The following is a 17019-nucleotide window of genomic DNA, read 5'->3' as shown; positions in this document are numbered from 1 at the left end:
GATTGGGAGAACAGTTATGCTGTGTCTCGGTGGGACCTCTGGAATAGAATTGTCTTTAAATGCATGATATGCATTTACCAATAGCTTGACAATCAGTAATTAGCAATAATACAAAAATACAGTATTGAGTAATATGTAATGATTTAGTAGCAAAAAAACTCCAAAAAATACAAATTATTATCAGATGTAAAACTATTAATATGTCCATTTGCTAAATATCTAATTAGTTGATAGGTTCATTTCCTTGTAATTTTTACCTCTTCAAGGATAATGCCTTATATAATACTTAATGTACTAGGTCACCTATACAAACCAGGTCAATGAACACCATGTTATACTTTAAATAGTCTGACATAGATTCTTGTAGAAAATTACTATTCAATTTTGCAGTAATTTGTAAATTTTTTAGCAATTTTTTTTTTAACACCAAAAGCACCTGTAGAATATATACAGTGGAAAAGCCAAAACTCCAGTTGATAATTTTCAAATATCCAGCTATGAATTAATAAAAAAAATCTAGTTCCATAAGTATGTAAAAATTGATAGTATTTTTTTAAAGACTTACCAAAGGGTAAAAAATGGTCATTCAACACTATAGTCCAAGATGGATTAAAAATTGGTAACCAGTATACCAAATTATTTCATAGATGCAAAGATTTGGTTAGGATATTTTGCCCTGCTTCATATTAAAAATGGAATATCATGATTTTAGTAGCTATGTTGTTTACAAAGCCCATAAGTTTAAATACACTCAATGTAAACAAATGTTAAATGAACTTATCGATATTTTGAAATGTTGGCAGGCACAAACATGTTCAACCCAACACATTCTTTATGTGCCTGTCCCAAGTCAGGAGCCTGTATTTCAGTGGTTGTTGTTGGTTCATGTCCGTCATATTTGTTCTTAGTAGTTTATTTTGATATAAATTAAACTGTTAGTTTTCTTAATTGAATTGTTTCACCTTTTTTATGTCAGGGCCTTTTATTGTGGACTATATAGTCTAGTTTTTTTCCTTTTTTGAAAGCAGTACAGTGGGGAATAGTACCACATCTCCATATTTTTAAAAGACTGTCATTAAATACAAATTACTCCTAATTTCAGTTATGTTTAGAGAAAAACCAACCGTGCGAGGGCTGTATAGCCAGTCAAGGTCGTTAAACACTTCCATTTGTTGTATGTTTAGAGATTTATTTTACCATCATGTAAAAGTAAAGCCCGCCACATTCTTCATGTGACTGCCCCCAAGCTATTATTCTGTAATCCAGTGCATGTCAATGGTTACTGTTTATTTAAGGCAATAACTATTATGAAGATTTATCTGACAATTACTTATGTGTTCATTTTGTTCAGCTGATCATTTTTGCTGTTTAAGGTTTCTTTTCATTTAGTAGTCACTTTAGGTTTTCAAAATAATAGCGCCATTAAAAACAATCAGAATTTAAAGGGCAATAACTTTATTAAGTAGAGGACTGTCAACTTAGTAGTAGATCTTGACCTGCTGATAAGCTTCCCTGATTACATTTTATCTCTATGCACTATAGGTTTCACCACAAATGCAGAAATAATCATTAAAGGGCAATAACTCCTATAAGGATTTGAATGTATTATAAGCTTGGCCTTAAAAGTGGATTCTTCTGTCCTAATTTGAGTTTACCTAGCGACGTGTATCTGAAATTGTCAAAATTTTCAGAAATTTCTTGGTACATCTAGAGTACATATCTAAATTTGTCATACTGATCACTTTTAACAGCATTTGGTTTTGCATTTAATAACGTCTTTTAAAAGTCTTTGAAATATAATCTGAAAACTGCTGTTTAACCTGATACTCTTTTTTCTATTTTAGTTAACTTTTATTGAAAGAAATTTAAATTTGAACTTGACATATTGTATAAACATTTGTCTACTGTTGATCTTTAGATGACTATGGTCTTGTGTTGTTTTTGGGTTGCTGTCTATTGTTGATCTTTAGATGACTATGGTCTTGTGTTGTTTTGGGGTTGCTGTCTTATTGAACTGCTGTCCATATCTCTTAATATACAGACATATTCGGCATAATTATACTTTCTCATTTGATTTCTGGAAGACAGATGCATATTAACATACCATATTTACATGATTTATAGACAAAACACTTCATTACTGTATTAGATATATACCACTTCAACAATCATTTTATCTGTATGAAAACGTCATAACTTTTTGTTTAAATAAAGTTTTATGATTCAACTTCATAAATTTTATCGAAAGTAACACAAAATAAACGTAAATTATAGAGAAATGGAAAATTTATTATCAAAATGTATATTTATGCAGAAATTTTATATTTTATTAGTTCTGAATTGGAAAAGGTATTTTTGACCTTATTATTTTTTGCATAAACATAACCTTCAAAAGTGTGAGTAGCAATTATATATCATATGCAATAAAAATAAATGAAGTGCTTGAAAATTACTTTTATTTTATAGGGAGGTCTACAATATTTTGAAATGCAAATCTCAATATTGTGATGACAGAAAGTTTCTAACCCAGGACAAAGGGGGAGGGGGTGGTGCCAACTACATGTCCCCATTCAAATGCACTGATTGTCCACAAAAAAGGGGGGTTCCAACCCCTAGACCCCCCCCCCCCCCCCCCTGGATCTGTGCCTGTACTAGTAGATGGTGAATATTTTTTGACACCAGAAATGAAAATTGCCTTTATCAAAATGGTTAAAAGTCCTGAAAATAAAAAAAAAAGTTTTTTTTTATTAAATCCAATAATAATGTAAAAAAAAATTTATGAAATCAATCCAGGCACTCTAGAGTTTGTTCTGGATATTTGGAAAATAACCTTAATTCAAATGGTCAAAGTACAGTCACTCTGGAATAACAAAGCCAAAAATTTAAAAATTAAAAGAAATCTGTGATTTATCACTCCCAGCATTAATGTAAAGCTTTGAGGGAATCAATATAGACAGACATGACTTAGTGCTTTATATGTGAACCATATGCTCCGCAGGTTGCAGCTTTATATGACTGCAGAGGTTGACCCATGAACAGTTGGGGCAAGTATGGACACAACATTCAAGCTGGATTCAGCTCTAAATTTGGATTGTGATTAAATAGTTGACACAGCATAGGTTTCTGATTCAGAATGAATGTGGTCTAATGAACTTCATTTTTTTGCCTTTGAGCAATTCACTATGCTGTTGAATATTAATCCTCTCAAAAAAATGTTTGAAGAAATTTTCTTTTTATTTATGAAATCTGAAATGAGAAAAAATAAACCCTCCCCCCCCATTTTATTTCACTTCCCCCTTTCCCTTTTCCCCAAAACTGATCTCAATTCAAATTTCTAATGGAGTTTGCAACAATAACTACTCATTTAAATACATCATAAAATATTAAAATGTAAAATAAAGTGCTTGTTATCACTGAATGGTAAAGATTGAATTAATCTATCAGTTGGTAGTAAAAGTGAATATACATTGTATATTGTATAAAACAATGATTTAAGTTGATACAAGTACTATTCCGGGCAAAGAAAGATAACTCCAATTGAAAATGTCTTGCTATTGCAAAATAGTGTGCAATTAGATATTTCTTGCTATTGCGCAATACTGTGCAATTGAAAATATTAGCTATTGCACAATACTGTGCAATTGAAGATTTCTTGCTATTGCGCAATACTGTGCAATTGAAAATTTCTTGCTATTGCACAATACTGTGCAATTGAAGATTTCTTGCTATTGCTGAATACTGTGCAATTGAAAATTTCTTGCTATTGCACAATACTTAATATAATAATTTTGGATCCTGATTTGAATCAACTTGAAAACTGGGCCCATAATAAAAAATCTAAGTACCAGTATATGTTTAGATTCAGCATATCAAAGAAGCCCAAGAATTCAATTTTTGATGAAATCAAACAAAGTTTAATTTTGGACCCCGATTTGAACCAACTTGAAAACTGGGCCAATAATCATAAATCTAAGTACATGTTTAGATTCAGCATATCGAAGAACCCCAAGGATTCAATTTTTGTTAAAATTAAACTAAGTTTAATTTTGGACCCTCTGGACCTTAATGTAGACCAATTTGAAAACAGGACCAAAAAATAAAAATCTACATACACAGTTAGTATCGACATATCAAAGAACCCCAATATTCAATTTTTGATGAAATCAAACAAAGTTCAATTTTGGACCCTTTGGGCCCCTTATTCCTAAACTGTTGGGACCAAAACTCCCAAAATCAATGCCAACCTTCCTTTTATGGTCATAAACCTTGTGGTTAAATTTCAAAAATTTCTATTTACAATTATACTAAATTAATTGTGCGAAAAACAAGAAAAATGTTTATTTGGGCCTCTTTTTGGCCCCTAATTCCTAAACTAATGGGATCTCAACTCCCAAAAACAATCCCAACCTTCATTTTGTGTTGATAAACCTTGTGTTTAAATTTCAATGATTTCTATGTACTTATACTAAAGTTATTGTGCAAAAACCAATAATAATGCTTATTTGGGCCCTTTTTTGGCCGCTATTTCCTAAACAGTTGGAACCAAAACACCCAAAATCAATCCCAACCTTCCTTTTGTGGTCATAAACTTTGTGTCAAAATATCATTGATTTCTATTTACTTAAACTAAAGTTATAGTGCGAAAACCTAGAAAATGCTTATTTGGGCCCTTTTTGGCCCCTAATTCCTAAACTGTTAAGACCAAAACTTCCTAAATCAATACCAACCTTCCTTTTATGATCATTAACCTTGTGTTTAAATTTCATACATTTCTATTAACTTAAATTAAAGTTATAGTGCGAAAACCAAAAGTATTCGGACGACGACGACGATGCTGACGCCAACGTGATAACAATATACGACCCGTTTAAAAATTGCCTTATTTCAAATGGTTAAAGTACCATAACTCTGGAATGACATAGTCATAAATTTTTTAATTTATAGAAATTTTCTTCCATCACCTTTTTAGTTTTTTAAAATTACCTGAAAGGTCTTTTCAAATGTTAGTCATTAAGATAACCTTTTGTAAATATATTTAAAAAATAGTTCAGCAGTAAAGTTACACTTGCCTGCATATATAATGTTCTCCAAACATATTAACAAATCAGTAAGATTTTATTCAAATTATATTCTGTTTTATAATGCCTTGAAACTAACAAGAAATTAATAATTTTAAAATCAAAACTGTAGAAATTAAAATAAAGGATGTTCCATTTCTGTCCAAATGAGCATTTTATTGACTTAATTTACCAATTTATAGAATTTTACTGGGCAGGTTTTGTTATTGTCTATTTAGTTCTAATACATACTCTTTAGACAGATGTTATTTTATGGTCCTATGTTTGTACCAAGCTAGACCATCTTAACCATGTGTTATTTGTTGTTATGTGTAGGCTCATTTTTTTTAAGAGTCTCAGCCAGGAGGTGCGGTTACAAAGGCCTATTCGCACTGTGCGTTATTCTTGGCGATTCATGATATTCAGTTCATGAAATACTGCAAATTAACAAAATTACTTTTTCTGTTAGTAATTTATCTTTTTCATAGGTTATAAAGTCATCAAATGACAGTTAATTTAGTAAAATGGCAAATTTACAAAAAATCTTAATCGTTTCAATTACATTAATATATTAATGCTGAGAAGTAATAGAGAAAGCAACCCTCCCACATATTATATATGTTTATTTATTATTTATACTGAGGAAGTGCAGTTTATATAATAATTGAATTCCATGTAAAAAAGATTTGGTGTGATTTTTGTATATGAATAAAGGATGATCTGCAAAGAGACAACAGTCCAACATCTCAAATAAACAAAAATCATTTGTCAGGTCAAACAAAATACAGTTGTCAATAAATGTTGATAAGACCAAATGTTTTACAAAATTTCATTTACTAATTTCTTGCTGCTATCTCCATGACCTGGCTTAATGAAAAAAAATGTTCTAATCTCCAATGAGGCATTATTACCCTTCAAAGTTTGGCTATGATTTAAAAAATCAGTTAAGGGGACAACTATTTGATTTTCTGGGGGCTGGGGGTGGAGGACAATTTTGAAATATTCTGGCCTGGTAATGGTAAAAATTAAATAAGCTTGTAAAAGATGAGATGTAAATCAATAATCTGCAGAACAAAATGCAGCAAACAATTGTATATACAAAAGTGTGAATAAGCATGCATTGCCACAGATAAAACAGATTAGTCAATACGATAAAATTTGACCCATTCATCTCTAAAAGAAGCACATGAATGAACATTTTTTATAATACATTTAAATTTACTAGGTGTAAAATGGTATGCATGAAAAATTTTGTAAAAAAATAACTCTAGAATCAAAACTGTATGTATGCCCTTAGATTGTACGGAAACTCAGTCATCCCAATAGACAGATGTCATTCATTGTATTAGTAAACCAATTCAATAAACTTGCAAATCAGCACAAAACCATGAAACCCATATTTTCCAATCCTAGATGTATAAATTTGGTCAAGCAAAGACCAGACAATTAGTCTTGATCAATTTACCGTTATATAAGAATCGGTATCAAGGTCTATTTGTAACATTAACCCTGATGTCATCTATCTTGTTTACAGAATGTCTTGAGTCTCTTGACATTGGTATTAATATCTTCTTCAAATACAGTATATTATGTGACTTAATTGGAAAAAAATGAATAGTTTCTTTAGAGCACCATTTGCATTGCTAATCACTCTTCATCTTAAGTTCCCATGACAAGAGAATACTTTTAAGAGAGAATTAAAACAAATTTTGTCCTTGAACATTACAATAAATATCATCAAGTCTATGGATTTATAGAAAAAGAGTGTACATGCTGAAATGGCCTGCTTTATGGAACATGATTGCTTTAATGTTGAAAGTCTTAAAAGATAAAGGTTTTACTACAAGTATCACATATACTTAACATTATCAATGATCCATGACAATAAGGTCAAGGTCAAATAAACCATGCAAGACAGAAATGTAAACCTCACAATTATTCCTGTCACCAAATATCGCTGTCCTTTTGCTTACAGTATAAAATAAACAGATCAAACCATTAGAAAAACTACCATGCATAGACTAATGAACCATGAGGTCAAGGTCAAATGATACATGTCAGGTTTGCAAGTAAACCCTACAATCATTCTATGAATCTAATATAGTTTACCTATTGTCTCTACTATCTATGAAACAGACTTAACCAGGACAATAAAACATTGACCAATAAACCATGAAAATGAGGTCAAGGATATATTATTTTAAATTGTTCCAAGGGACATAACCAGTAAAATGAATATTTGATCAGAACTTATTTTGGAAAGTGTCAAAGACTTTGCTGAATTAAATCTATGATACAAATCTATGGACAACTGGACAGACACCTGGTAATTATATGTCCCCTGCTACACAGTCGCAGGGGACAATATCAAGAAAAGACTCCAAAACTTATTCAGTTTCCAGTTGCTTTACCTTATGTTACAAACCTTCATTTACAAAATACCCGGATTTATATTATCTAACCAGTTGCTATGGTTACATCTTATTTTTATATTAACATACCCAAACATAGACTCCCAAAGTTATTATCTGGCCAGGTACTATGGTAACCTTCTAGACAATCACACTGGTACCAGCCTGGAGTATTAATACACACACTATTCACTGTACATTTAGATATACCAATGGCACATTCATCAATGTCTGAAAAAAAATTATGGATATAAAACATTAAAAAATAATTTTAAACAATTTATATGGTGATATCAATATTCCCATACAGTAAATAAAACATATTTCATTGTATTATTTCTATCTGTTAACTATAGTGTAAATGTATTCGGCAACAACCCAATTAATTGGTAATAATTGTCACTAAAGGGAAATAACTCCTGCAAGAATTTAACTGATAATTTCAGACCTTATGATTTTCAAGCTATAACCATTTTTTAACAGTCATGTACGTTGCACCTTAATGAAACTTTCTGTTGTAAATTAAGGTAGCTTTGGAATTCAAAATAAAAGAACAAACAAAATATTTCAAAGGACAATTGCACTTCAACATGAGATTTAATAAGTCACTCCCATTATACCAATAGATATATACAGCAAATGACTTAAAAATAAACAATGGACATAAATCTGAAATCGAGGTACACATTTTTACATCATAGTGGGTCTCATTGGGGTCTAAGCGTGATGCGGGATTGCCGATTTTTTGTAAGCGTGACACGTGAAAGTCAAATTATTGTGTCGTGAAAACGGGAAACGGGTCTTGCGGGACCCGGGAAATGACCAAAAAAATGAGAATTGCTTACGTACATAGTGTAAGCGGGATACGGGAATCCGACAAAACAGTAAGCGGGATCCGAACCCCCCAATGAGACCCCCATCATACAGCATAAGAATTTGAATTCGCAATTAAGGAAACAATTAGGTGTTTTCAAGTATTTAAAACAAACTTAAAGTAAATGTATCACATCAGAATTATAATCTTTTTTATTAAAGTTTATTCTGCTTTGTTGCATGGGATAGGAAATTCCTAATCCAGACTGGAATTAAAACTGTTGCACTTCATGCCGTAGCTTCCAGGAAGTATAAAGACTATAATCTGTCAAATCTTACTGGATCATTACCCAGGGGTAACATTGCAAGATATTATTATGTAGATACTAAGTAAATTACAAGTGATATATTGACATAAACTCAAGGTCAGGGAAAGGTTATTCTGACTCACTCTAAAAATGGCTAACAAAATTTAGTTCCAAAAACAACAAAAAATACCTGATGATTCATACACAATTTGATTGCAAAATAACAAAAGTCTAAGATTTGACAGAATTTTGTGGAAATGATTGATTTTATTCTTGTCTTGTAGACAAACATTCTGCAAGAGTGTCTGGACGATTTTCTCCCTAGCCAATATAATTATTATTTGTAAGGCAGTCGGCTACAAATCATATCAGACTTATCTATAGTAAATATTTCATCAAATATGGAATAATGGATGTTTACAATTATGACTCATCACGAAGGACATCGAGTGCTGCCATACTAGGAATCAGATTTTGTAACGGTTCGTTATTTATTGGTAGAGGGAACTTACAACAGAAAACGAAAAAAATTACAAACAAAAAGGCAAAACTATAGACTGAACAATAAATAAGAAAGAAACTTACAGAATAAGACATTGTTGTTGCTCTTGAATTTTAGGTATTTCAAAGGAGTAGGGTAATGGTGGATTGCTGACTGATTGATGATTGCTTAAAGTCCAGTGGCAAATATTTCATTCATGTTCTGGACAAGAGCAAGTTAACAATAAATACTTGTAATAGAGGCTCTCTGGGATGATGGTTGGGGGAAAATTTGGACTGCCACTTGAAAATAAAGATATACCAGTATTGGATAGAGACAGAAATTTTGCCTCGCAGTAGGCCACCTTCAAACCCCTCTAAGAGTTGTTGCAATTTGGGTTCTTAAGTGGATGCATAGAAAACTCATACAAATGTTTACATAACTTGGACAACATTTTGTTTATGAATTTGTATGTTTGAACTGCATCTGATTACAGAAACAATAAAACATGTAACATCTATATTCTCTGAGACACACTCATCTAAAAATATGTGAAATATATTTATAAATGTACAGAATGCATTTAAAATCATCAACAGGCAATTGTTTTACTTTTTATTGAAAACTATGCAAAAGAAAAATGACTTATTCCTATGCACATTTTTATTTCAATGATATATATCTTAGAGTATTTTTCTTCAAAGTCACATGGCATATGCCATCAAAATCATAAAAAAAAAAGAAAAGACTTTGTGGTTTCTGGAAATGTATAGGTCAGTTTAAGCTTCAATGTATGAAAGGTAAAATGCATCATAAGCAAAGAAGCTGTATCAGAAGAACTCTGATGTCTAAGATCCCTTCATTCATAAGTCATTAAGATAAAAATACCAATACGTGATATTCTGAACAAAGTGTATCAATTAGAACCAAGAATATAAATGAAACTTCTTTAGTGCACATTCACAAGAGTTCCTCTGTAGAAGTGGCTCTTGTCTTCATGAAAGAGTCAATGTATAAGAGCATTAGAATAAGGATGACAAAATTAGATGTTTATGATGCTGGCTAGACATATCTAAACTTGACACTCTTAATACAAAATAAAGAGATGTGGTATGATTGCCAATAAGACAACCTAATACTATACACTCGTAAGCTTGTATGATTTTTTCTACATTACTTTGTTTCTCAAAATATTGAAATGGGTACTTGTGGAAATCATGATTTGATAATATGATTATCTATTACATTAATAAATGGTGTAAATTATATTTAAATAGAACAGAGCAAAGCAGATAGGATTTTTAAAGGAAAAAAAATATAAACATGTAAATCATGGCATACTGGTACTTGTCGGCTGTGCAAGGGCTGTATAAACCAGCTACGGTCATCAAAAACTTCTATAGTCATCAATACTGGTAATGATGTCTTTACACTAAATCCAGAGGATGTTGGATGTGTACCGATTGATACTTTAGTTATAGATACAAATCATCACAGAACAAGTTAATGGCATCAACATACATTGTATATTAGTTCCATACATACTATTTTCATGAATGGTATTATTGTCTATCAAAAACAAATTCATTAGTGCTTTATCCTGTTTGGCTGTCACAAATTCAGAATCAGATATATTGACAACCATGTTCTTGAATAAAATAATGATTTGATAATATACAGCAGCAGTGTAGAACCATTGACAGCATGTATGGTATCATTAGTAAGTTATTTTCAGTTTTATAACAATTGGTGAAAAAGTCTTTTTGAAATTATTTAACCTGTTACTCCACTCTATGGTCATTATCAGGATAAAATGTTACCAATATTTGAAAGCTATTACTGGTAGGTTTAAAAAATTTCTCTGATGCAACTAGATGAGCATCAAACTTCTTGACAATCTCTAGTATCTTAAAGATTTTACCTGTAAAATGGAAATAGGTCTTAACTTTCTTGTTATACATTGTACTAAATCAGTAAAATGAAAATAGGTCTTAACTTTCTTGTTATACTAAATCCGTAAAATGGAAATAGGTCTTAACGTTCTTGTTATACTAAATCAGTAAAATGGAAATAGGTCTTAACTTTCTTGTTATACTTTAGGTGTCAGACCACCAATTACTCCCTCCAATTTAGAATGTATGGGAAAGTAGGCCTACTCGGACAAAAAATAGTGCATTTGATGTCATTGTTTACTTAAACTAACCAACAAATTGGCAGAAATCAAGCTTTTGGTGAAATAGAAATATATATTAAGACCATTTTGAGCCAAAATTTACTTGTCTACGAGTTTGAATTTAAGATTTCAAGAAACCCAGGTGTTATTTTTAGTGTACCTCTATTCGGGTGACTTCTTCTTTCCTATATGATTTTAAACGTATGTTGAAAATTGACATGTAGAAAGCTGATACATGTACAATTCATGATATACCTGGTTTCTATGCAGTTAAACTTAAGGTAAAATATTTAGAAAGCTGTGAAAATTGCAAAATTTGGTTGAACAGATAGGGATTTTTAATTGGTGGTCTGACACCTAAATCAGTAAAATGGAAATAGTTCTAGCTTTCTAGTTATACTCCTATACTAAATCGGGATTTCTTGACACAGTTAGTGATGTAATGTATGCTGAGACTAGGAAAAAAGATTTTTCATATCCATGAAAACTGTCTCTTTTATATGCATCAATATGCTTTAGAATTGTTGAAGTATTGTAATTATCATCTCTTTATCCAATTCTTTTGATCTTTTATACATTAGCAATAAATATAAGTAGTTGTCTCAGTGCTTTAACAATGGTGGGTGTAAAGAGACACTTATTTCCAAGACACTCTTAGGTAAAATCTATAAATAGAATTAATGTATCAAGATACCGTTAGGAGTGCACATTCTGAAATGCCTGTGGTTTATTGGCATGGTTCTTTTTTTATTCTATATCGAAAATCTTGAAGGTTGAGGTCTTTCTACAGGTATCATTAACTGGTCATAACCAATAAGTTCAAGGCCATTCTATTAACACTTATATTTGACCTTTTTCTATTACCTGTAGTATCTGAAAACTTAACATTGATCAATGAACCATCCAATAGAAGATTCAGACCATATTAGACATATACCTGATGCAATAAACAGCTCTTTTTCCTTCTGAAATATGAACCTTCAAACAAAAAGCTTAAGCAGGGGCCATAGTACCCCTGTGATTAGCATTCAAATGTCTTACACAGTTTTGCAAAATGACAGAAATGAACATAACATATCTAGGTGAAACTGTTTTAGTGGACTAAAATTAATGTCATATGCCAGAAAGAAATTTCAGACCATAAGGCATCTGCATATAGCATGAAATTAAGCTGTATGCAAAATGCAAATACTGTTGCAGCAGCCAACATAAAATTCTTATGTCAGCCATATTCCATTTATTCACTGCAGGCTTGACAAAAAAAAATCAGCTGCAACTTATATCCTTATAAGGAAACAGTTTGTTAGTATAGAAAGTTTAACATGACTCATAGTTCTTAGGAAGTACATGTAATATGACAGATAATTCTTATTACCAAACTTACATAATATTTGATGAAATAGCAAATTAAAGTCTAGAGAACTGTCTTAAATTGTTATGTAATTCCATCATCAATTCAATTTTATTTATTCCTTTTACAGATTAAATGTAGTGAATGTCTGATATATAATTCAATGGGAATGACTTTTATAAATTGGTATTATTATTGAAATGAAAAATGTTTAGCTTGGATATGACCTTGTTTACTTACTTAATGGAGAGTTTGATTGATCTGAATCAAGTTATGTGATAAACAGTTCATAGGAATTGATCATTTACTAGTGCAGATCAAATACGAGTTACCAAAGAAATAGTTAAATCACTTAAAATTTGTTTTAAAGTTGTAAGATGAAGAACAGCAATAAAGTGCTGTGATTTTGATATGTTTTTGATCATTTCTTGATATTTAGAGATTATTGTCCAATGTGCATATGCAAGGGTCAGTGTATTCCAATTTTTCTATTTTCTGGTTTATCAGAATAACATACCTGTCAACTGTCACTATTTGTGGGGGATTTCCCCCATGGAGGCTCCCAAATAGAAATTTTGAAAGAGCAATTTTGTCCACAATTTTAACCAAAAACAATTAACTTTACAATGGCTATAGGCTTGTAAAAGTATGAAGAAGCCAAAAAACAACATTGAAATATATTTGAAGGCCCCCTTGACGGTTTTGAAGAAATACACGAGCCATCTTGAACGTAAAACCCCCATTGGCATTTTGAAAAGTTGGCAGATATGGAATAAGTATAAACAGCTTTAAATGTTTTTTTTACTGCAAATAGAAATATTATCTTATTATTTGGTGTTGAATAAGTTTGACTAAAGTGTAAAATATTTAAGATTTAGCCCAAAAGTCTTTTTGATGCTAAAAAAACCTCAGTACATTCAAGATGTTTTTGGGTTACCTTTTTTCATTGGTATGCTCCTTATTAAAAATAATCTTTATACAGAATTGGCAGGTATTACAATATTAAAGAAACACTGCTATTTACATGAAATTCTTAATGATTACAAACTTTGAATTAAAATGTATATGTATCTATTTTTCTTTGCAAGTACTGCTTTCAAATTTATACCAACTGGATGATTTCTACGAGTGTATTTTTCTGAATTTGAATATATATCATTAGCTGTTGATATTTAGATGTGTTATCATCTGTCTTTGCTATAGTATCGTATTTGGTTATCTATCAAATCCGAAGTTTCCCCAAATTATTGAATGGGGTGCATTCAAATTTTAAAGACACTTTGTAATACCAATGTAGTCATGGTAACACCTTTTTGCTAAAAATTAATAGCAATGTAACCATGAGCAACAACTATGCAGATCACAATTGATGCAAATATATCCATGGTGATACTAAGCTTGGTTACCTGAAATAATGTTGATTTTATCATAGCAACACTTACCTAGCTCACAATTTATACCGATGTATCCATGGCGACACTCACAGACATTTGGGGAAACACACTTTCCACCATTCAAACAACCACCTGGACAAACAGCTGAAAAATGGAGAAACAAAATAAGGTTGAACACCTCAGAGTTTTCAGTTTCACCGACCGTGCAAGAGCTGTATAGCCAGTCAAGGTCGTTATAAACTTCAATTTGTTGTAGAGTTTTCAGATAATAAATGAGAAATATCATTTATTCAACAAAAAAATCTAGAAAAAACTTCATAAAACCAGCATACCTCCATTGTGTGAGTAAAATATTTTTTTTTTTTTTTTTAGTGTTTTTTCATTGATTTTTGTAATATCGCATGAACAGTTTCATTAAAGTAATAATTGTTCCAATGTTTTGCTGATGCAAGCTCACATTGGCCTTTGTGACAGATGAGTCTCAGCTGTGCACTAGTACTTGTAACATATATACACTGTATAGATCTGTTTATAATACGATTACAACAGTTTTCCTTTAAGCATGCTAGATGCTTAACAATTTGACAAGTCTAATTTATCTCAGACCATTTAGGAAGTCTATTCTATTTCAGAGCTACAATAGAAATTTTAGGATGGTCTGTATAATTTCTGTCCAGGATAATTATAACATTAAAGCTACATTTTCTTCTCCTTACTCATTAAGATTGACACAAAGATATGGAATGTCCATTTCCCACTGCTAATGTGTAATCAAAGTTCAAATCAGCATCAATTCTGTCAAATGGACAGACAATTTGTAATATACATCTTTAGATCTTCTGATAGTGAAAATTGACTTTTTTCCTCTGACAGAGCAATACCATAGTGCATTAGATTTCTAGATCAAAGAAATTAAATTCATGATCTTTTGACAGAATATCAATAAATTTGAAATATATCAAATTACTGTTAAAGAAATATTATGAATATCTGGAATAAACCTTATAAGATAAAATCCACTATTTTACTTAAATAATTAACCCATGAAATAACTTGTCTGTTTATTGGTGTTCCAAGATTTAAAACCTTTTCAAGATTTTATCTAATTTACACACAAGTTCTTGCCTACCGGTAACTATTTGTTACTTGCACAGGCTGTAAACACCCAACAGGTCTTTTTGTTTTGTCATTGGATTGCTGCCTCATTTACATATATACAAAAAAAGATGTGGTGTAATTGCCAATGAGACAACTGTCTACAAGAGACCAAAATGACACAGACATTAACAACTATAGGTCACCGTACGACTTTCAACAATGAGCAAAGCCTATACCGCATAATCAGCATGCTATAAAAGGCCCTGATATGAAAATGTAAAACAATTCAAACGAGAAAACTAACAGCCTTATTCATATAAACCAGATTTATGCAGGGCGCAGCTTTATACGACCGCAGAGGTCGAACCCTGAACAGTTGGGGCTTGTATGGACACAACATTTAAGCTTGATACTGCTCTGAATTTGGATTGTGATTAAATAGTTGACACAACATAGGTTTCTGACACAGGATGAATGTAGTCTTAAGATCTTAAACTTAAAAACTTAAAAACTTAAAAATTTTAAATTGGACATTTACCTATTATGGTCCAATATCCAAAATCTAAATACATGGTTAGATTCAGCATATCATAGAACCCCAAGAATTCAATTTTTGATGAAATCAAATAATGTTCAATTTTGCACCCTTTAGACCTCAATGTGAACCAATTTGATAACCAGGCCCAAATATTAAAAATCTAAATACATGGTTAGATTCAGCATATTGAAGAACCCCATATATTCAATTTTTGTTGAAATCAAACAAAGTTTAATTTTGGACCTGGATTTGGACCAACTTGAAAACTGTGCCCATAATCAAAAATCTAAGTACATGTTAAAGAACCCCAACAATTCAATTTTTGTTACAATCAAACTAAGTTTATTTTTGGACCCTTTGGACCTTAATGTAGACCAATTTGAAAACAGGACCAAAATTTAAGAATCTAATTACATGGTTAGATTTGGCATACCAATAATTCATTTTTTGATGAAATCAAACAAAGTTTAATTTTGGACCCTTTTGGCCCCTAATTCCTAAACTGCTGGGACCAAAACTTCCAAAATCAATCCCTACCTTCCTTTTATGGTAATTAACCTTGTGTTTTAATTTCATAGATTTCTATTTACTTATACTAAAGTTATAGTGTGAAAACCAAATGTCTTTGGACAACGACGATGACGACACCAACGTCATACCAATATACGACCAAAAAATTTTCAATTTTTGCGGTCGTATAAATATGAACGAAAAACAAATATGTAACACATAAACAAACAACAACCACTGAATAACAGGCTCCTGACTTGGGACAGGCACATACATAAATAATGTGGCGGGGTTAAACATGTTACATCTTCTTCCTTGTAGTCAGGTGTTTAAAGGTGAAATCAAACATTTGAAAACAAAACTAGTAAAAGAAAAGAATCACTAAATCAAAAGTTCCAATTCAGTATGACAATCAAAGTGATCTTTTTAAAATCAAACAATTCTCCTCAGAGACATCATGAATATGGGCCTGAAAAAAGTTATAAACTCAATGTAAACTGACAGTAATTTACCTTGACAATCAAACCCAATGTAAAAAGACAGCAACTTACCTTGACAATCAAACTCAATTTAAACAAGCAGTAACTTACATTGACAATCAAACCCAATTCAAACAGACAGTAACTTACCTTGACAATCAAACTCAATGTAAACAGCCAGTAACTTACCTTGATAATCAAACTCAATGTAAATAGACAGTAACTTACCTTGACAATCAAACTCAATGTAAACAGGCAGTAACTTACCTTGGCAATCAAACTCAATGCAAACCGACAGTAACTTAACTTGATAATCAAACCCAATGTAAACAGGCATTAACTTATCTTGATAATCAAACTCAATGTAAACAGCCAGTAACTTACCTTGATAATCAAACCCAATGTA

At 31.2% G+C, this 17019-nt stretch overlaps 1 protein-coding gene across 2 annotated transcripts in view; it reads right to left on the bottom strand.

The window, feature by feature from the left end:
• The window catches only part of LOC139490955 (protein kinase C-binding protein NELL1-like), a 109905-nt gene that overhangs the window by 9594 nt on the left and 83292 nt on the right, over window positions 1-17019 (bottom strand). For both annotated transcript variants that reach the window (XM_071278112.1, XM_071278113.1), the window contains 2 exons: window positions 14037-14132; window positions 7559-7699 (listed from right to left, as the gene is read on the bottom strand). In XM_071278112.1, coding sequence (XP_071134213.1) covers window positions 7559-7699; window positions 14037-14132 — 237 coding nt within the window. The remainder of the gene's footprint in view (window positions 1-7558; window positions 7700-14036; window positions 14133-17019) is intronic.

The sequence above is a fragment of the Mytilus edulis genome, chromosome 10 (genome assembly GCF_963676685.1).
Source record: "Mytilus edulis chromosome 10, xbMytEdul2.2, whole genome shotgun sequence".
Taxonomy (NCBI): Eukaryota; Metazoa; Mollusca; class Bivalvia; order Mytilida; family Mytilidae; genus Mytilus; species Mytilus edulis.
Note: the sequence above shows the minus strand (reverse complement) of the source record. Positions and strands in the feature narration are given on the sequence as shown.